Below are 20,716 nucleotides of genomic sequence, written 5' to 3' on the forward strand. Positions count from 1 at the left end.
TCCTATTTCTACAATAGCCCTACGCTACTAAAGAACCAGAAAACATCAATGCACTCAGCACCTTTTATGACTTAGCGTATATCGACATTCCTGATACAAACATACACAGTATGCTCTGTTTTTTATTTTTGTTCCTGGCTCAGGCTTGCAACAGGTTTAATGTTCTGGTCTAAGAACAAACCAACCAGATTGTAAGAGACCTGGTAGCAATTGCATCACCTGGTACAAGTTATTGCTAAACGACTGTAAAGAAAAAGGGTGCAGAACGTCCAAAGTGTTAACTTTGTTAGCATAACTTTATGAGCTTAAAGCTGTGTCAACTACAGGTAGGCAATGTTTGCTGTGGGCTCGCTCCCACGTTCCCCATGTTAACAAGCTGCATTTAGAGCTTCTTCAGAGCCAGGGATCTACCAAAGGAAACAAAGAGCAAATGAGCAGCTTTAGTTTTACCTGCCTGCAGTGCAAGTACAGGAATTCACCAACCGTGCTGCACTATTTTGTGTATTGCAAGCCGTTTTGTTGGCTTTCTAATCTGCCTGTAACGACATCCTAACTTCTAGAAAAGTCATTACAAGCTCTGTTGGTGCTTCTTTCAGCTCCTTTACAGCTTGCCAGGGAACAAGGTCCCATATTTTACTCGAATCTTAGCACTTATCTTGGTGGAAAGAAGCAAAATCATTTCCTGGCTTCCCGTGATGCGCTGATTTTTCTTCATCTCCGTGCTCTCTTGGCATCTAACCCAAGGAGTGACCAGCAGGCCAGCTAAGTTAAAGCTGCCGACCAGCCGGGGCAGGTGGCAGCTCGTGCGGCTTTGGCTTGGAGCAGGTCCCAGTCAGGAGCACACCGCAGGGGAGAGGTGAGGGAGGAGGAGGAGGGAAAGGAACAAAGCGGGGCAAACCTTCGTCCTCAGGGTCTGATGGATGTCTGCCGCCAGCTCTCCTTTCCACCAACGCTCCTCCATCCTCGTTCTTCCCATCCAGCCAAAGGTCCGGAGAAGGCTCGAGGACGCTCTGCCGGCAGGGGGAACAAACCGACCGAGGCTCTTTCCCCGGCTCTTTGCCCTCCCTGGGGCCCCGAGTCCCCTCTCGGTGCCGCTGCGGCTCCCCCAAGCTCCCCGCGGGCCGGGAGCAGCCGCTGCCAGGGGGGCGGAAACCCCGCGGCTGGGGGGTAGGAGGAGGAGGAAGAAGAAGAAGGAAAGGCGGTGGGGGTGCAGCTGCCCCCCCGCGACGGTGCGGCGCTGGGGTTAATTGGTTGCAATTAAGAGGCGGCCCCCGAGGCCCTGGGAGCCTTGGGGCTGGGCAAGGAGGGCTGCCTGGGAAGCGGGACACCAAGCTTCTCCCGGCTTCAAGCCTGTGAATGCTCAATAATACTCTCGGTGTCACCGTAAAAACAATAAATGTCCTCAGTATTAACGTAAGAAATGGGTTTTGTTCTCGTTTTATGATTCCATCTTCAGCTGCCAGAAACTTGTAGACCGCACGTTTGCTTGGGGCTGAAAGTGAGCTCTTCAAACTGTGTCTGACAGGAGCACAGCTCCCTGTTGGGCCACACAGCAAGGTTTGCCTCTCCCGGTGACTAGCAAGCAACTCCAACCTGTTCTGGGACCTGCCAAGCGATGCACTTCCCTCCTGTCACCGTACTTAAGCCATATCTTGCATCTCTTCTTTGTGACAGGTCCCATCCTTGTCACACAGACAGAAGGATCCTGACAGTAGCTGCAGATTTGTCATTTGCCTTCAGCTCAGCCTGGCAAAATTTCAGACTGATAACCACTGCTTTGCGCTGGGGGCTCATGGCCCACCATCCCTCCCATTTTTATCCTATACCAAAGTCTCACTGTTGATCTGTTCAGGACAAAGAATTTCCTGAGAAATTTCACCAGGCCTACCAGCAGCTTTCCCATTTAAGGAAATGAACTCCAGTTTCAGAATTATTATTATTTAAAATAAAATACGCAAATTGCCTGTCAACAAATTGGTCAACAAATTTGTTGACCAATTCTTCTGGTGAAAACATACCATGGTTGTTTATGGTCTATTTTCTGGCTTGTCCCCTGTTGTAAAAGAGAAGCAATGAAATTAAGTGGCAACAGCTATTAAACCTACAGATAAAAGCTGCCACCAAGTGTCCATCAGAAATAATTTTCCCCTATTTTCTTTCTAGTACATCTAATTATCTTGGTATCCCTTAAACAAAGTACTTGAGTCCCTTAATTTAAGCAAGGACACTATTTTTTTTTCTCTTTTTACTTGAAACTGTACACATGCTTAAGAAATGTTTTGTATAACACTGAGCATTTCCTTACAAGTAATCTATTCATAATTCATACAATGATGTATTCGTTTTGTATAAATTTTTCACATCTGTATTATCTCAACATAATTCTCAAGTTTGTGTTAAATAATTATTAATTGATATAAATTCTTCAAAATAAAGTTTCAATAATATGAACATAGTATGGATTTTCAAATATTCTTTACGTCCCTATCATCTATTGCTTCAAAACATTTTAAATCTATATTATTTAAGAAAATCTTGAGAGATTCCATTTAAAAAAGAAAATTGATCCCTATAATGCTGGTTTTAATTTGCCAGTCAAAAGATTTTATTTTTCAAGATTATGGCCCACGTACTTCACCTATTCCATTTAAAAATTAATTATCATGCATCAAAAGTGTCCTGCATTGATAATAAAAATTGAAAAAAATAATGAATCGAGTTGGTTCTCCTTTCTGTAGCATAGCCATGTTAGTAGTGCTCAAAGACTGCCTTGCTGATAAAAAAAAAAAAAAAAAAAAAAGTTTATTTGGTATCATAAACTATGCACAGTAACAAACTCAACAGAACAGTAGTTCTAGGAGTGATAAGAGCTCAGGAATAGCCTTGAACCTTGGAATTGCTTTATTTTGAAGGAGGGAGTGCCAGCAAGGCCACGTACATAAAATAAGGACTCCAGTACTATTCCATTTGATAGTCAAACAATCTGCAGACATTATACCATAACTTGACTTACTGATATTCTAAAAATTGGCTGCAGTTACAGTATATCTTTTCAACCCAAGAAGGATCATTCAAGTCATCAAAAAGTTCTGATATAATGGTACAGTTTGGGTAAAAATACAGTCCATAGTCACATCAGAACTGTGTTTATTAAACTTTCAAGTGTTTTAAAAGACAGCCTGAGGCAGATCAAAAGCAAAATCCCAGAGGGCTCCTAAAGTAAATAGGCTTACATAGAATTTATATTAATTTAGAGAAAGTTTATGTTAATTCATCATCATTAATAAGCCATGGTTAAGTAAAGCACAGGTACAAAGACCGTAAGGTTTCACTGATATAAGCCTAGTTTCAAATCAATGACATTGAGGATTGAAGACTTTTTTCTCTAGAAAAATAAACAGTTTAATTCGAACAGGTCAGTGTCTTCACCACTCTTCCATTGTTCTGAACGCTAAGACAATGAAATTTGTATAAAGCTGAACAAAGCTATCTGAAAATAGTTAAGGACACAACTTTAAGTTTGCCAGAGAGTGTCTCAGGCCACCTGCATTTTACCTGCCAGCACAATAAGCTCAGAAGAACCAGAGACTCAGTTAGGGAAACAACACCGTGGAAATGCTGCCGCATTGCAGAGAAAGTGCTGAGAGAGCTAAGCCTGCATCAGTAAGGAGCTGAGGTGCTCTTAGTTGAGCCTATGTAGAAAAAAGGTGCTTCTTAGTCATCTTACGTGGAACACAAACAGCACCAACTTACGACTGTACCCCTATCAGGGAGGCTACAGGGTTATAATAGGATGGGGCAAGAGAACCATTATAATTTCCCCACAGTAAAATCCCTGGTGCCACATCTGGGGGCCAGGCCAGGGCCTGGGGGCAGCTGAGGCAGGAGCGCTGAGGGCTCGGGGCCCTGCAGTCACAGGCCTGTGATGTCCAGATGTAATTTGGCAGCTTCTACTGTGGAACCTGGGTCACTTCAAGTGCAGAAGTACAGCCTCTGGGAGACCGAGTTAAGGAATCGGAAGCAGCATCAGACAGTGGGGTTTATCCTGGGACTTGGGATCACCCAGTACTGAGTGCTTCCCAATTTGCCAATATTTGTGCAGAGTGCTGTGAAATTACAGCTTTGTCTGAAAGCAAGCCTGACTCTGCAAGGTACACCACTGCATGGTGTTGGGATGGACATGGGAAGGGGAAAGCCCTGTGGTAGCAGACATGAGCTCCTCTGGCAGAAAACCCTTTGCCACCATGGAGGGGACCTGGGCAGGTGTGTCACAGCCATGTCTGTGCTTGTCTCTAATGAGCCACAAGATGAACCTGCTGAGCCTTTATTGCTGAATGAACACAAAAGGTAGATGTTGCTGCTACCTTTCCTCACCTCCTCCTGGCATGCTGAATGCCCAGAGGGATTCACCTGTGACAAAACTTGGAATACAAGGCAGCAAATGGCAGTGCTGGCACTCCCAGTGCAGAAGGCTATTGCAGCGTAAGAGGTCTTGCATGAGGACGGTAGATGCAGATGGCATCCTGCCTTGGTCAGTGTGTTCTTCCCTCCCTCCCTCCCTCCTGATGGTATCTGCCCATGTGTTTGCTTGGCCAGGACATTCCCAGCTCTGCTCTCCCTGTGATGGAGGTGCTGGGAACTGCCTGGGCTGGAGCAAGCAGCCTGTGTGGGAGTGGTTCTCTCTTGCAAGAGCTTGCCTGTGAAAGCCAGATCTCTTTATGTGGTGTTTCTTTCCAGAAACTCCTGGAATATTTTATTCCTGGAATAAAATTTTGTTAATTCTGGTATTAAAAATAAATAAATAAAGCTGCTTGGCTGGAGAAAAACGGAAGCACAAACCAAAATGCAGCCTGAAGATGCAGAAGCAAGCCAGAATGTGTTATTTTTGAAAATCTCTGTAGCCTGAGCCAGGCACTTTAGGGGGGGGGAGGGGGGGAAAGCACCCCAAATTCAGTGTACCAGTGGTCAGCCTTGTGATGACCCAGTCACTTGCTGCTTCGCCAGCTGCTCTTCCCTCCCTCTTCTCCTGGGGAAGCAGGAGGAGGGAAGCCTGCAGCTGCTTGGAATGATTCTTGTGCAGGATTGGACTGAATAGAGACATTTTGTTCACCATGCAAGTTGCTTTGTTTGCTTTTAAGGCATGCTAAGAGGAAATTAATCTCTTTCACAGGAACCTGTGCAAGAGTGTATCCCTTCAAACACTCATGCTTCTTTCACAGAAATAATTGATGCTTGGTATCTTTAACTGACTGCAGCCCAATGGGAGGTTAAATAATCAGAGAAAAATTAATACAGGGGAAGCTGTACCTCTCCATTTTGCCTGCAGTATCTGAAAGGTCTGAATTTTCCCTTGTGAGTCCTTGATGGCAGCAGATCTGCAAGGGCTGAGGCTAAGTCCTGCAGCACAGAAGCCACACTGTGACCTGGTGTGGTGGCAGGGGCAGTTCCCAAGGGTGGATGTGAGCATGGTGGAGCCAGTGTTCCTAGTCGGCAGGGAGGACCTCAGCCCCAGACTGAAAGCAAGCTGTATTTTACTGAGCACTTAGCAGGGGTCAGGGGGTTTCTCTGACATTTGCATTTTAATCTTCCAGACATAGAGACTCATTTGCAAATTTTCTTTTTCACTAGACAAAAAAGATGCTTTGCCAGAGCTAATAACTCCCATTGCTTCTCATCAAGGGAAGCCAGCTAGGGGAAGTCCTCAGAGGACTGACAAGGGGAAATGCTCCCTGCAGGGGCCTTCTGAGTTAACAGGGGACAACTGGGAGTTTAGTCATATAGGATGGTTGATGGTTCAGCTGAGCTAGCTCCTGACTGCTGCTTTCCTTCCATGTTCCTCTTCTCAGTCTAGTTCCCCATGATGCTCTCCCATCCTCTCCCAGCTCTGGCACCTGCATTGCACCAAGTGGAGTCACCTCAAAGCTGGTGAAAAACTAATCTGCCTATACATCAGAAAAAAAAAAAAAAAATCCTTTTGGGAATGGGTGATATATTGAATTGAGGGGAGGGAAGGACTGCAGAGGGGAGCACTCTCTTGGCAGCAGTCCCGCCACGTCCCTCAGGCTGCCTCTAACATGGTGCTGGGGAGCTGTGTCAGGGCAGAGACTTGCAGGCACATTGGCTCTGCCCAAAAGCTGTCCTGGCCCCAGATGTGCTCCCAGGCTGTGAAGGTGGGAGTGCAGGGCTGGGTGCTGGGAGAGAAAGGCAGTGCTTGAACTGCTGCTGCCTTCAGGAAGCTGTCTACAAAATGCACTCCAGGACATCCTAAATGAGAGTCTTCCTAAACGAGCAGCCACTGCCAAGGAAAGGACACCTGCCAGAAAGGTGAGCAGCTTCAAAGGAATGAACAGATCCTATTCTTCCACCTTGCAGATAGTCTTGGATAGAGAGCCCTTTGGAGAGAGGAGATACTCTGTTGACACCTGGCCCTATGAAATCCATCACTAAAACTAAGTGTCTGTGGAATCTGTAGCAGTTCTGAAATAACTTCTAGAACACTGCTTTATTAGTGTCAAGGGTATTCCAGTATTTTTGTACAGCTTTATTTTCATAAAATGTATTTGAAATTATTTTTGTAAGACATAACACAATTACTGTAGTTCATCAATATCATGCAACTATTTTAATTTGTAAAAGTAAGATTTTTTAAAAAATATCTTAATTTGTTCTTATGGACTACTCCTTCAGTTCCTGAATATGAAGATTAGGGGAGCTGGAAATTCATATGAGGTTTAGTGAAGTGATAAAGGAGCCAAGAAATATGAATGTGGAAACCAAGAAGATGCATCTGATAGTGAGGAAGACTCCTTCCATCTGGCTGCTGAGATAGCCCTCTGTTACAGGGTGGGTTTGACATCCTGGGGCAAGGCAGCCAACTGGGCAGCTTGATAGCAGGAGAGCTCTTCTTGCTATGGTAATAGCAAATCCTTTTGGAGCACATCCCTGTATTAGCTGATGTTTGGGTTGGAAAGAAAGGCAAAGCTCAACATAGCAAAAGCAAAAAGCTCAGCTTTCAACTTTTCTGCCCCTTATTTTTTAAATACCATTTAGCACCAATACATTGATTTTAGAGTATCTGTAATACTGACATACAAAACAAAACAAACAAACAAACAAAAAAGCATATCGGTAAGACCAGAGTCTGTGTGTAGCCTTAAGCCCTTGAGGAGGATCTCAGCAGCACCACAAGTATCTCCTTCCAGCAGACGCTGGCAGGGATGAAGGAAAAACTGGCAAGAATCAAGAAATGGGCGTGTTAATGAAGCTGTTTCTGTAGTGAAGGTTCATGCTGTCTCAGAAAATTCAGTCCTATCTGCAAAGTTCCCTCTCTGCCAAGGGTAGGAGGCTGGCAAGTATTTGGCTTGCACAACCAAAGTCTGTCTCTGGTCATATCTTATCAGTGCTTGCCTGAAAGCAAGCACAGGACCCCAGCACCAGTACAAGCAGCTGAAATCTGAGCAATGCCAGCAGTGCTTGATGCAACAAGATATATCTTACCAGGAGTTTTACCTTCAGCCTTTAGCTCTCTCCTTTGTGGCATGTCCTGTTTAGAACGGATGCCTTTGCTTATTAGTTCTGCTTTGATGAGGCTGAGAGTTACTGGCACTTTTGTAACAGTAGCTGGTAACTTCCTGACTTTTAGGAAGCTGGTAAAGTGTAACAATTATTATTATTGTTATTATTATTATTATTATTATTATTGTTGTTGTTGTTGTTGTTGTTGTTGTTGTTATTATTGTTATTATTATTGTTATTATTATTGGACGTGGGTGGCAGAGAGGCACTGATACAATCTCCAACATCAATTGCACTTAGGAGCTCAGATTTCAGGAAATGATTTTTGATCCTCACACTTTACAATAATACAAAAATGAAAACATTCTGCACCATTACTTGAGTTACATGTCCATGGCACAGTTGGATGGTGGTGGGAAAACATAACAGGTAGCTTCAAGGCTTAGAGACTCATGAGGTTACTTAAAGGTTGTTCCTACTAATCCTGGCACACCCTATGGACTAGTTGGTGACATCAAGTAAATATCTAAGGAGCCAATGCAGGCTGTTAGTGCGAAAAATGTGGAATGGTATAACTCCACACATGTCCATGTACAGGCTACACTTTGCTGGACTGAGGTCACATCCATTTCCTATTTTTTGGTTTTATTTTATTTTATTTTATTTTATTTTATTTTATTTTATTTTATTTTATTTTATTTTATTTTATTTTATTTTATTTTATTTTATTTGATATTTTATTTTATTTTTGTATGGGTTTGTTTTTTGCTCTATATTTCATTGAGATAATCTTGATCAGGATAGATCAGGAAGCCGGTGAACAAACTGTCTGTCCAGTAGGGGTCATAAAAGAGCCCGTTTTGTTCAGAGTAAAAGATCTGCAGCCATACTTCATCCTCCCGCTTCAGAGAAAGGATGGTTGATCCAGAGGCAACATCGTGGTTCCCAGTGTTGGCATCAAAGGTCTTGATCCGGTACTGCCCATTGTGGACCAAGCCAATGGCCAAATGTTTGTTGGCCAAGGTGATATCATAAGTGAAGTAGTAAATACCTGGGATGCTGCATATAAATTTCCCACTGGAAGCGTTGTAATGTCCTCCTTCATTCATAAGGATCCTGTCAAATTTGATGGGCAGCCTTTCCCTTGGGTAGCTTTTGGAGACAGCCACAGAAAAGGCAGATTTGGCTTTGTTGGCATTACAGGTGCAGGGTCCTGGCATGCCGGTCTCACCCTTGTTCCCTTTGGGTCCTTTCTTTCCTGGTGCTCCTTTCTTTCCAGGATTGCCTTTTAAACCCTTTGGTCCTCGTGGGCCTGCCTTACCGATAGCTCCTGCTTTCCCCTTTGGTCCTGGCTTGCCTGGGTTTCCTGTTCTGCCCTGTGGACCTAGAAGACAAATAACCTTGTAAACTTTTTAGTTAAAATATGGTGAGTGGAAAGGGATTATATCAATGCGTCAGTATGCTTTCATTTGGGAGGAAAACCTTGCTAGAGAGAATCCCAATGAAATACCACCTGGGGCGGGATGTGTCAGGACTGATTAACCACATTAAGTAGCTGGCATGATAACAGGACCTGGGAGCAGGAAAGCCTGTCCTCTTTAAGGACCAAAAGGCTGGTTCAGTTATCTGACTCACTTGAGAAAAAGGAGTAATAAATAATAAAGCTAGCCGGGGAAAAGTTTTAAATCTTTGGGTTTTGAAGGAGCTGGATGAGTTTGTGAAGCTTTTGGAAACTAGCTTTGAGCAGATGGGTATGTTTAATCTTCTGCCTAATTTTTTTACATTTAACATGAAACTGTGTTGTAAAAGATGGATTCTAGGTGTAGAAAAAAGCCCAGTTTAGCTGGGATCTGGACCAGTCATGAACCAGAAGACACCTAGTGCAGGGACTGCCTTGAGATAGGGAGCAAGCTGGGCTCTGTCACAGTGGTGAAACTGCTGGTGAGCCCTGAGTGTGGTAGTATCTGATAGAAGAAAATTACAGAGGGATTTATTTTGTGTCTCTTGACCTGCTGTAGCAACTAGATTTAAATGTGGCTGCTGCTTGAAACTTGTTCTCCAGAGTCTGTTTTGGGGGTGAGAGAAGAGAAGATGGTATGAAGAGAAGATTGGTATGGTGGTGTTCTGCTGAGCCAGGAGGGCACTCTGGGGTGGCAGTGGGAGATCAGCAGGATCTGACTCCTGCTGGTCCTGCTGGTCCTGGTCCTCAGTAAGGTCCAAGTTAAACAGGAATCCCACCTCAGGATTAAACTAGGGTTGACATTTGCTTTGATTTAGGTGGAGCATGGTAAGAGCAGTGTCTGCTACCCAGTTAGAGTGCTCTAGGGAGCCAGGACTAAATTTTTGCTTCTGAATTTTTTTCCCTTGAAAGCAGCAATCCGAGACTAGTCCAAGAGTGTCTCTTGGCTAAGGTGAGTGTGTCAAAACAGGGAAAATCTCCCTCCAGAGGAAAATGTGCAATATTAAAATGAAGATGATAAGAATTACATGCAGCATTAAGACTCTATTAGCAAAAAATATATATTTTGTAAGGTTTTGGCACAGTGTTTGGGATGATGCTTTTATATTTTATTCTTATTTCACAAAGAATTTCTTCCCTCTTACCTTCATCACCGTGCTCGCCTTTGTCCCCATCCTTGCCATCCTTGCCGTCTTTCCCTGGGAAGCCCATCCTGCCAACTGTCCCTGGAGCACCGGGAGCACCGGGAGGACCGGGGGGCCCGGGGGGGCCTGGCAGGCTGCATGCCAGCTGCGGACCCTCCTGCAGCGCTGCCTTGGCAAAGCCCCCGAGGATGTGGTTTGCCACGCAGGGCACGGTCCAGAGGAGGAGGACAGCAGAGATCATGGCACAGCCTGCAGAAATGAGATGGGGTTGGAGGTGTGCAGAGAGCAGTGGATGAGGGCATGGCAGTGCCCCCTCTGTCAGGACTGCGTGTTGTGGAGACTCATAGAAACGGAATGTTTTTTGGCAGGGCGAGGAAGCTGTTTGTTTTGGAGGGATGCAAATTCAAGGCTTTTGCTCAGGGAATTTTCCAGATCTGAGCAATATTTCCTTTTTAAACTTGCTCTTCTCTATACTCCTATCCATGACCACCCATCCTTTTTCCTGCTCTCCTGTCTTTCTCATGCTAATATAGCTGGCAGCTCCAGCTCCCCTCTGAAGTCTGTCTGTGACTGTTTATCTATGTGCAAGGAAGGACTGAGATAAGGTCAGTGTCCAAAATGTCTCTGGCCTCTCCCACAGCCTTCCCAAACCCCTTCACTGCTCTCCTCCTTTACCATTCCCCTCCTCTTTGCCCTTCCCTTCTCTGAAAAATAAGCTATTGTTTTAAGTATAGAATATAGTGAGAGGGGATTTTTTGGAGCATCCTGGGCTCTGCCTTCATTCACAGGACGGTGCTGAGCCTTCTGGGCTTGTCTGACTCCACTCATGGATGGGAGGAGGGTGTTCTGATAGGAAATGATTTCTGAATACAGCTATTTCCATGGAATTGGTGATGCAGAGCAGTTATCCTGCAGTAAAATCTCCCTCTGGATGTCTGTGTGTGGAGCTGTTTGCAAGGAGCTGTGCACAGAGTAAGCCTTCTGCATCTTGAAGCAGAACTCAGGTGCACTGCCAGCTGAGAGAAGATGCTCAAAATCAGGCTGATTGACACGAGCTCATCTTCATGCACAGCCCACCTGAGACCGAATGCTAGAAGAGTTTAAACTAGAATTTGTGTTGGTTCTGCACATGGTTACAGCTGTAGTTAAAAGAGGATTTCCTCTGTGTCATCAGTTTCTGTCTACCTGTGGGTGCAGTGCTTGTGCTGTTCCCTTCCCAGCTCTGAAGGATGCTGCGTACCTGGGGGTGCCCCAGCTGAGGATTTTCCCCCTCCCTTTGCCAGCGAGGGAAGTGACAGCTGTGGGCACTGACCACGGGGCTGGGCAGAGGCTGATGGAGTTGGGCTGTTTTCCAGTGGCCTCGGGGTAGAAACGAGCTGGTGGTGAGTGAAAGGCTTCCCCTGATGCAATCTCTTTCTTTGCATTTCTGTAGTTGCAGTAGTCCTTGAAATGAAGCACAAAGCCTAAAGCTGCCCCTGACAACTCTGGCTGGTTCATTGTTTGCTTGGTAGCTCTGTGATCAGTCAAGATGAAGCCAGAGCAATGTTTTAAAGGCGTTAGCCACATATCACTTTGGTACCACTCCTGTTTCCCAGGCTAAGAGGTACACATGCTTATACGATGGCAAAGACTCCTGTGAAATGCAGTCTGTCCCTTACTGCAGCCACCCTGTACTGTAGGAGGCTCTGAAAGCCATCCAGTTGTGTGGGCTTTCTTATCACATCCTCAAGTTCTGTGAGCTAAACGCAGAAGCAAGGCTTACAAAGCAAGAAAACTGCCTTTCATATATTTCTTCGTACTCTGGTGCTGCAGTAAATTTACAGCTAGCCATAAAAGTGACAGACAGATGAGCTGTGACATCCCAAACCTCTCATGGGCCATTTGGTCAGGCAGGGTCCTGCTTGGTGTCAAGGCAAACAGCAGGAGGCTTTGGCTTCTCTCCAGCGTGTTCTGCTTAACTCTGGCACTGGGAAGGTGTTCAAAGCACCGTATGCATTGCACGTTGCCTTAGTACTTTCCCCTGCTATCGGCTCCTGAAGGGGGTGGAAATGCACATTACATGCTCCAAATCCACCCAGCAATATGCAACACGTTAATGCTGAGTGGGAGCTCCCCATCCTGCAATACGTGGAATTAGGAACATGCAGAGGAGTGGGAAATGCAGAACAGATCTCCGGGCTGGGGCTGCCTGCTCAGCCGGTCTGTTCTGGTCTCTTCCACTTTTCTTATACCCAAGTTTATTTGCTGATGTGAAGTGTTGGTTTAATGGCCTTGTGAGACCCAAACCACAAACCGGTATTGATGCGGACAGCTGAATAAAGACTTCTTGCTCACAGAAAGGGGATCAAAGTGCTAAAATGCCTGCAGAGCGGGGAGTTCCTAAGGGAAGCTCCATCCCCACTTCCCAGTAACCACCTCAAATGGGGCAGAAGAGAAGGAAGAGACATTTGGAGATGTATGACTCTAATTAGTTGTGGCAAGGAGATATTTTGTTGTGGGGCATAACTGAGGGGGTGGGAGAAAAAAAAGGAGGAACTGCTTCACAAATGAGTATGAGTGAGCGCAAGGCAGAGGGAAGGGCACCTTCTCTTAACCTTTCTTAGCGCAAGTACTTTTGTTTACCCTCAAACAACCCCAGTAGTTAACCCAATGGGACAAACCACAAAATACCCCGAGGCTGAGAGGTTTGTAGTACCAATACTCGAACAGATGAGGAATATTTGGCTACCTGGAGCAGTGCTCTGTTGCAACTCCCGAGTCAATAGTAATTTTTGTCTCTGCAAGACCTCTTCATCCCACACCATAGGAGTGTGTGTGGGGTGGGAGCATGGTCACATTCACAAGAGAATCTATAAATAATCTTTTAAAGAAACCTCTGAAAGAAAACAAACCCTGTGCTGGTCCACCTTAAAAGGAAAATTGCTCTTCAATGTAGAACATATGATGAGCTCCAAGAAGCAAATTGGAAACAGATCAGCGTCTTTCCTCTCTTTGGCACAAGCAGTAGACCTGGCACTGAAGACCACACAGCACAGTTTCAGCTGAGATCTTACTGTTATAGTAACATTTTAATTAATGCCTTTTGTAATAGGGTCTTGGACACTTAATGGCCATGACAAATACATGGTGTGTGGGTCACAACCCCCCACCATGCCCTGGAGGCTATGAGAGCTGGTGGTGGAGCGCTGCTTGAGTTGGAGACAAGTCAGGGTGGATGTGGTGGAGATGGTGGAGCTGAGCTGTTCTGAGGCAGAGCTCTTGGAGGAAAGACCCTCTGGGCTCCCAGATGCTATGCAGGCTCCAGGCTGAGGCCTCAGGTCCTCATCCCAACTGGGTCATTTGTCTGCCAGCCTCTGGGCTCTGCGAGAGGCTCCAAAATGTACTGTGAATGTGGGAAGCCTGAGCTGGAAGGATGCAGCACAGGCAGGTGGAGTGACAGGTGTCCATCAACTGGGATTTAGATATGAGGATTCCCTGTGTCCTTCAGCTCAAACCACAGAAATTGCTGCTGTGGCACCCAGGGCATCCCCTGGGGCCAGTGTAGTCCATAAAATAGTGCTGTGGAATTCCACAGGATAATTTTGGGGAATGTTTGTGAAGAAGCAAACTGGGAAGGAGATGGCTTTAGAAAGTGTTCACTTGTGAGTCTTAAGGCTGGAGCACAGCTCCATAGAAAATGTGTCAGGCTTCTGTGGCCCGTGGAGCATTTCTGCAAGGGGACTGCTCTCTAATGGCTTTTCTGTGCAAGCTGCTTGTCCCCAGAGCATCTCTGTCACTTGGGAGCCCCCTTTCCAGGAGCTTTGTCCCCACAGGGCTCCTTGCAGCCCCTGCTCCTGATTGCTGGCTTGCAGCAGCTAGAGTTGGCTCACAGAAAGGAGCTCGGGGGACACATCTCTTGCTGTGTCCCCCTTTGGCTGCTGCAGCATCCCTGCTGTGAGTACCTGCTGGAAGCCCCCATGTGACTACTTCTATTATCTGAGCTATTTCTGGGGATGTATGTGCATTCAAAAAGGGCGTCTGCAAGAAACAATTTTGCCCATAGGAGTGAGCCCCAGGTGCAAAGGAGCAGCTGTAGCTCCTGGTGCTTGTGGGGTGGCTGGGCTGAAAGCACACCTGAGGGAAAGCCCCAAGGGTTTGCCAGGCGTGGTGGCCACACAGTGGATTTTGGCCAGGGAAACCACCTTGTGCAGTTCCATGCACCTCTGCATGGGGAGCAAAAGCTGAAATACATGCATTTAATTTCTGATACAAGCCAATGGAGTAGCTATAGCAGATATGAATTTGATTTTTTGCACAAAGTAATGTCAAAGGAGATAAAGGAAAGTGCATCTCCTGCACCCAAAATGGCATCGCCTCCTCTGCTGTAAGCAGCTGCAGTGCCTGAGTCAAGCCTTCCCCAGTCCCAGGACAGAGCTGTGGCGCAGCAGCTGCTGCCTGGTACCGGAGTGAAGGGGGAGGCTGTGGTTTTGGCTGGGCGAGGTGGGTGCTCCTGCTGGAAACCCAAGGAATGTTTCCTTCCCAGATGGTTTCTTTTAACTTGCTGCTGCTGTCTTTATGGATTCCTGTGCAGGCATTGGAAACCTGAGTGCTTCATCAGTTAGACCTTATTTGGTAAGTTTCCCAAGTTAAGGTTAAGAAAAGGAAGGAAAAGAAAAAAAGCAAAAGTGAATTTACTCACCCAGGCTGATCTCTTCAGCGAGATCTCGACAGGCGCTGGAATCCCGCACAGTTTTGCAGATGTTTTGCTGCAGATCGCTGTCACGCAGCAGAGCACAGAGCCCGTCCTGCCACAACAGTGTCCTTCTGAGGTTGCTCTGCAGTCCTCACTTCTTGGGTCTTTTGTCTTTATTAATGTTTTACCCCGTTTTGTGTGTATCACTAGCTTCCTGCAGCAGATCTAGGTTTTGGCTCCGCTTTGCCAAAGGCATAGTTTTATTATTGTGTAATGGGTCCAAGCCTCTTCCTCTGTCACGTGGTGTGGGCAGAAAGCTTTATGCACACATGGCTGGAAAGCTCTCAGTGCCTGGGGAGCCTCTCGCCTCTCTCCTGTGCAGTCTGTGAGGAAGGAAGGCTCAGGAGTTTGCCTGGGCCATTTCTGGCAGATTCTGCCTCTCTGCCATAGCCATCGCCCACCCATACAGGCAGAATTTGTAAGGGTACAGGGACTGAACCAGGGAGTAACGTGGAAGCTTGGTCCTAGAGCACTAGCAAGGGAAGCAGATATGCTGAGGGTGAAAGCTCACTTGTTGTGTCTAAAGTAATTTAGAGAAATCAGTAAGGGGCAGATCATTCCAGGCTTGAAGTAAAAGACATCACTGTGAAGCAGCAGCTTTGTAAATGTGAGTTTTGAGAGGACACAGCAGATGCTTTACAAGTGCCCCAGGTGGATGTGGGAGACAAGATGTGGAGACCTTGACACCAAGATATCAGGGCAGGACTGTTCCTGTCTTTGGAAAGGGTGAGGGCTTTGTTTTAAGCTTGCAGAGTAATTACAAAGTACTATCAGTTGTTGAAGATAGGCAGTAATGCTGGAAGTGGTGCCTGAAATGGGTGTTGGGCCACTGTGGGGTGCCCAGCGAGCGGTGCCAGGAGGGCAGCGGTGCCCAGGGGCCGTCCTCTCCCACTGCTGCTTCTGGCTGCAGGCCCCTGCCCACTGCCTGGTCTAGGCGTGTGCTGGCAGCTGGGCTGCGAGGTCAGCCAGCGAATGTTTTCTGCTCAGTGCAAGTCCTCTGAAGTACTCCACAGGCTTCACTCGTTCTTCTGCTAGAATTCATCCTTAGCAGACATTGCTTTTTCTTTCTTTTTTTTTTTTTTTTTTTTTTTTTTTTTAAGCTTTGCCCTGAACTTGCTCTCGAAACATGGTGAGAAAGGTTTTAGCTGCATGTATGCACTACAGACATAACATAAAAATAAAATGTGTCTGCACTTCACTTGGTGAGCTGCAGTCAGTGAGGCTGCCCTGGAGGGGTGGGGATGTCTCACTGAGCCCGGGGCTGCTGCCATGATGTGCTGGCAGCCCAGGCACCAACAGACAGCACAGCAGAGTTGCACAGCATCATTCAAATATTATAAATATATTTTCCTTGGTGGGGCCCTCTCCCCCACACACAGGACCAGCTTTTCCCACCCTGAGTGGCTTTGCACTGGGAAGTCCCTGGTGCAGGAGCAGCCACGTGCAGAGATGCCATCAGCACGCCCAGCACCAGGAATGAACTGAGGTGGAGAAACCCAACAGCCTTGCTGGGAAATGCGAGGTAGGACTGAGGCAGCTGCAGCTGCTGGGGGTTTGCAGCAGCGAGGGCCTGACCTGCTTCAGTGGTGTGGGGACACTGCATGGGGATGCTGCGCCTGCCGACACCGAGCCCGGGCCTCACGCGGCTCTGCTGCAGAACGTGCTTGGCAGCACCTCGAGGAGTAAATGCACTGCCTGTCCACAGGGAAACACAGCAGCCCTGGCATGTGGGCCTTGGCTCTGCTTTTGTTAGCTGGACACTGCAGGGAAGCGTTATAAGAGATGGTGTCATGTTTGTGCTGCTTCTTAACGACAGGCTCCCTGTGGGGACTGGCAGATGTGGGTGTCTAGCACAGGGAACGGGGCTCACTGCCTGCCTCTGCACATCTCTGGTGCGGGATGTACGTGGGCTCCAGACCCTGCCACGGAGGGGTGCTGGGATCCGTGGTGCTCCCTCCTTGGCACCAAAGCCTTGCTGCCAGGGAAAGGTGTGCTGCCCAGCCCCTGCAGAATAAAAACTGAAGTTTTACGCTCTGCCATCTCCTGTGAACATATTTTGGGTGGGAAATGTAAGCGCCTAAATGTGAGCGACTTCTGGTTCCCTTCCGAGATAGAGGCCAGGACTGTGTCTCAGCAAAAAAGGCTTTTCCCATGCTGTTTTGGGGAGTGCTGCTGCATTGCACTCCTACAGATACCGACCTTGCAGCAGTGACTTTGGAACCAAATAAAATGAGTCAGCAAAGGCAAAAATAGCTGCAGTTAACACAGAGGCTGGAGACACCCTGAAATTCAGCCTTCGAGGTGAAGATGGGAAACAGCAATGCAAGTATGCCTCTCTTCAAAGATGTGTCGGTCCTTTGATTTTTTTTCTTCCCTGTTTGGAAGATACTAAGGGGAGGGAAAAGTATTTTCTACCCAACAGGTCTGCTGGCTTAGCATGGAATGGTGATTTGGGTAATTTTTATTGCACTGCCTGAAAGGAGCTCGGAAGTCTCTGAGCAGCCTTCAGAGAGTGATTGTCCCTCTCCAAAAGCCCCCATAAAATGAGTCAAATCTCTGTTTAAATTTCAAGGATACCCTGGAGACGATTAGCTTTGCTTAGGAACTGCAGCCCTAACCCATTAAGATAAAAATAAATAGGACTTATTTTGGGAAGAGGGAAATGAGAACCAGCCCAAACACACCAGTGAGCCACTGCCAGCACACTGCAGATGTTTGTTTGTTTGTTTGTTTGTTTTGTTTTTAAATCTGTTTCTTTTGTCTCGTGCATCTTCTAGTTCAAAGCGAAATTCCACATTCTCTTCGACTCGCTGAATTTGAGTTATCTGACCACTTATTTAGACAAGAAAAGACTCTTCTGAAAATGCCTTGTATTTCCCAAGAAGGCTTAAAAAAGAAAAACAAAAAGCATGGAAAATTATAGAGTTCTCTAGGAGACAAATCTTATAGGCAGGAAGCTGAGTGACAGGGAAATGCAGTGACTTTGGTTTCTCCAGGATCAGGTTAAACAGAGCCAGTGACCATCTGAAAGCAGCCCAGAGAAGAGGTGGATAGCAGATGACTTACGTAGTAGAGTGGGCAAAATGAGCTCCTTGAACTGCCAGCCAGGTACAGACATGGGCAAGAAACAATGCCCAAAAGCCAGAGTTGGTCCAGAAACCTTGCAGATTCTCCATAAAGGTGTAGGGTCCTTTTTAGGGGGTCCCTTGGGGGCCAGACCTGGGGTTGGCTACATCTCCAGCCCCACTGCTGGGGGCTGAGCATCACCAACAGCAATGCCAGCACCTGGGGACGAGGGCAGCATTGCTCAGGCCAGGAAAGCCAGTGCCGAGTGCCACCTGTGCCACAGCACAGTACCTCTGTCTTCAGGGCAAAGCTGCATCCCCCAGAGACGGGAAAAATGTCTCCTGTGAGCAGTGACAGGCTGCACAGATAGCTACAGACAAATCCCCTCTCCCTCTGGGGCTTTCCAATTTTGCATTAGAGCTGCCTTTTGTGTTCTCAGACAATAATTTGCTAAAAATGGACTTCCCCCAATTCCTAAAATATTGAGAAAACACCAGTGTATCAGCAGAACGTGCTGTGGGGCTGTGCTGTCTCTGGCCTTGAAAGCTGCAGCCAGGTGCTTTTGCTTCTGCAGATGCCCAGAATGCGGCTCTCTTAAAGCAAGGAGGGGCAGCCGAGCCAAGCCAGCAGGCAGCTGAACCACCGCCCTCTCCCTCCCCTTTCCCAGCCATGGTGTGCAGAACCAGGACAAGTGCTTGGGATGGGAAATGCCTCAGAGTGTATGGGTATGCTGCAGCCTGAGCTGAAGGGAGCCAGGCTGGGTGTGTGTTACAGTGGGTGCACATTATGGTGTTAGCATGTTTTGTAGCAGCTTTTGGATGAAAAGCAGCCCTGGGTGTACTGGGTCTGGCTGGTATGTTAACTTTCCCCGCAGCAGCCCATACAGTGCTGTGCTCTGCACTTGTAATTAGAACAGCAGTGGTATCACACCAGGGTTGTGTCTGCTGCTGAGCAGTGCTGGCACAGCATCAGGACTCTCTCTAACCCTCTTAAGGGGTTGGTAAAAAAGTGAGTAAGGAACATCACCAGGGCAGCTGACCTAAACCAACCAAATGGATATTCCATACCATATGAAGTCACACTCAGCAATAAGAGGTGGAAAAAGGAAGCAGAGGGGAGGGGTGGACTCTCATTGCAAAAACGTCTGTCCTCCCAAACACCAGCTACGTGTGTTGAGGCCCTGCTTCAAGGATGTGGTCAAGCATCGCCCATTTGTGGGAAGTAGAGAGCAATTTATTTCCTCTGCATTTCCACACAGCCTTTGCTTTTTTGTTTGTTTGTTGTTGTTGTGTTTTTTTTTTTTTTCCTTTTCCCCTCTTTTCCCATTTCCCTTTTTTCCTTTAGTTAAATTGTTTAATTAATAATAATATTTCCATAATAATTATTTTTCCCTTTAACTAAATTATCCTTATCTCAACCCATGAGTTGTTCTTTCCTTTACTTCTTCCCTTCCTCTTTTAAGGAGGGGGAGTGAGAGAGTGGTTGTGGTGGAGTTCAGTTGCCTAGCACGGTAAAACCACCATACTGGGATAAAACTGCAAGGGAGGTGTTGTTGGAGCAAAAGTTGTAGTTGTTGGCTTTACATTAAAAGCCTGGAACAAATGCATGTGCAAATGTGATAAGGAAGGAAAAGCAGCTGGAAAAAAGTCCCACTCTTAAAAGTTGTGGTGGAAGACAGGGCAACGGGCCAAGGACTGCACTTAGATCCCGCTGCAGTGAGTGGTTGGGTGGTGGTGCCTTTTCGAAAATGTGTTGGAATTACTGGAATATCCTTTTAAGACTGCTGCTAGGAATTTTTGGGTTTGCTTATTTGTCCATGGAGCAGTTTCCTTAGATTATTTTTTCATGTTCCACTGAGGCCTAAAATGTGCTAGTATTTTGCAGATGCAAACCCATCACTGCATGCTGTGTCTGGTTGGGTCATCTGAGATGTGAACAAACTTGTTTTATGTAAAACAATCAGTTTAAGTTAGAATGATATTTCTATTTCTTTGGTGCGTCCACCACAGCTAATGCCGACAGAATGAGTACAACGAGGAGTTGCCTGAAAGTATTGCTTTGTCCTGCGTGGAGTAATTAAAGTTATACCTAAAAATGGCATGGAAAACTGCAGCTGTTGGGGGGGACTGGGCACATACAGTGGTTTAGTGGGCACAGAAAATGCTGTGCAAGGTAAAGGACAAGTTCAATTTCAATTGTAAGTAGTGCTACCATTCCTGCTTTTTTCTTATCCCTTAACAACTGCGCATGTAGAACAGCACATCTCTTTCATTAACCCACGCAGGGAAGCCATAGGGATCTAATTACAAAGAAACATGGAGAGAGCAAAAGAGCTACCTTCTGGTGTGCCTCAAAGGCTTTGGAAGATAACACAGGATGCTAAACTTTCCAAGAAAAAAATAAAGGATTCTCCTCTAACTTGTGTGCTAAAAACATGAACATCTTCAAATCTAGTCTCATTCACAGTTTGCAGATCGAGTACACCTCAGACAACCAGAATTCAACAGGGTAAGAAATGAAGTAACTGAAGCGATTGTTGAAAACAATTGGGAGTTGGGGAAAATAAATGTTGAGCTTTGCCAAAGGCGAGATTCAGAGAAAGCTGCCCTGAGTGTGCTGGGTGGGTCTGTTTTGTGTTGGGAGAATTTGACTAATTTAACAGGCTACAGAATTTCCTCTCACTTGTATGTACGTGGAAGAAACAGTAGTTCTGAATTCCTGTTGTCTCCACTACAGTAGGCTCATTTTCATTTTAGGTTCAGGCTAAGCTCATCGAAAAACTTGTTTCAAACTCATTTT

The 20,716-nt window shown here is 46.4% G+C and overlaps 2 protein-coding genes across 2 annotated transcripts in view; both read right to left on the reverse strand.

Moving 5' to 3' along the window:
- The window catches only part of CCNJL (cyclin J like), a 44,379-nt gene extending 43,236 nt beyond the window's left edge, over positions 1-1,143 (reverse strand). The window contains 1 exon segment of the mRNA XM_082771466.1: positions 899-1,143. Coding sequence (XP_082627592.1) covers positions 899-976 — 78 coding nt within the window. The 5' untranslated portion in view covers positions 977-1,143.
- Positions 1,144-6,614: 5,471 nt separating this feature from the next.
- C1QTNF2 (C1q and TNF related 2) lies at positions 6,615-15,021 on the reverse strand. Its single transcript, XM_082771302.1, has 3 exons — positions 14,798-15,021; positions 10,120-10,368; positions 6,615-8,899 (listed from the first exon to the last, which is right to left on the reverse strand). The coding sequence occupies exons 2-3, from the start codon at positions 10,358-10,360 to the stop codon at positions 8,286-8,288; spliced, it is 855 nt and encodes a 284-aa protein (XP_082627428.1). The 5' UTR covers positions 10,361-10,368; positions 14,798-15,021; the 3' UTR covers positions 6,615-8,285.
- Positions 15,022-20,716: the final 5,695 nt, after the last annotated feature.

The sequence above is a fragment of the Aythya marila genome (genome assembly GCF_965140915.1).
Source record: "Aythya marila genome assembly, chromosome: 14".
NCBI lineage: Eukaryota > Metazoa > Chordata > Aves > Anseriformes > Anatidae > Aythya > Aythya marila.

What these genes read in the sequence shown, in the direction of transcription:
- C1QTNF2 (XM_082771302.1), bottom strand. Translation starts at nt 10,360, where the DNA reads ATGATCTCTGCTGTCCTCCTCCTCTGGACCGTGCCCTGCGTGGCAAAC. An exon ending in AGGCGAGCACGGTGATGAAG is followed by an intron (nt 8,900 to 10,119) that starts GTAAGAGGGAAG and finishes TTTGTCTTCTAG; the next exon opens with GTCCACAGGGCAGAACAGGA.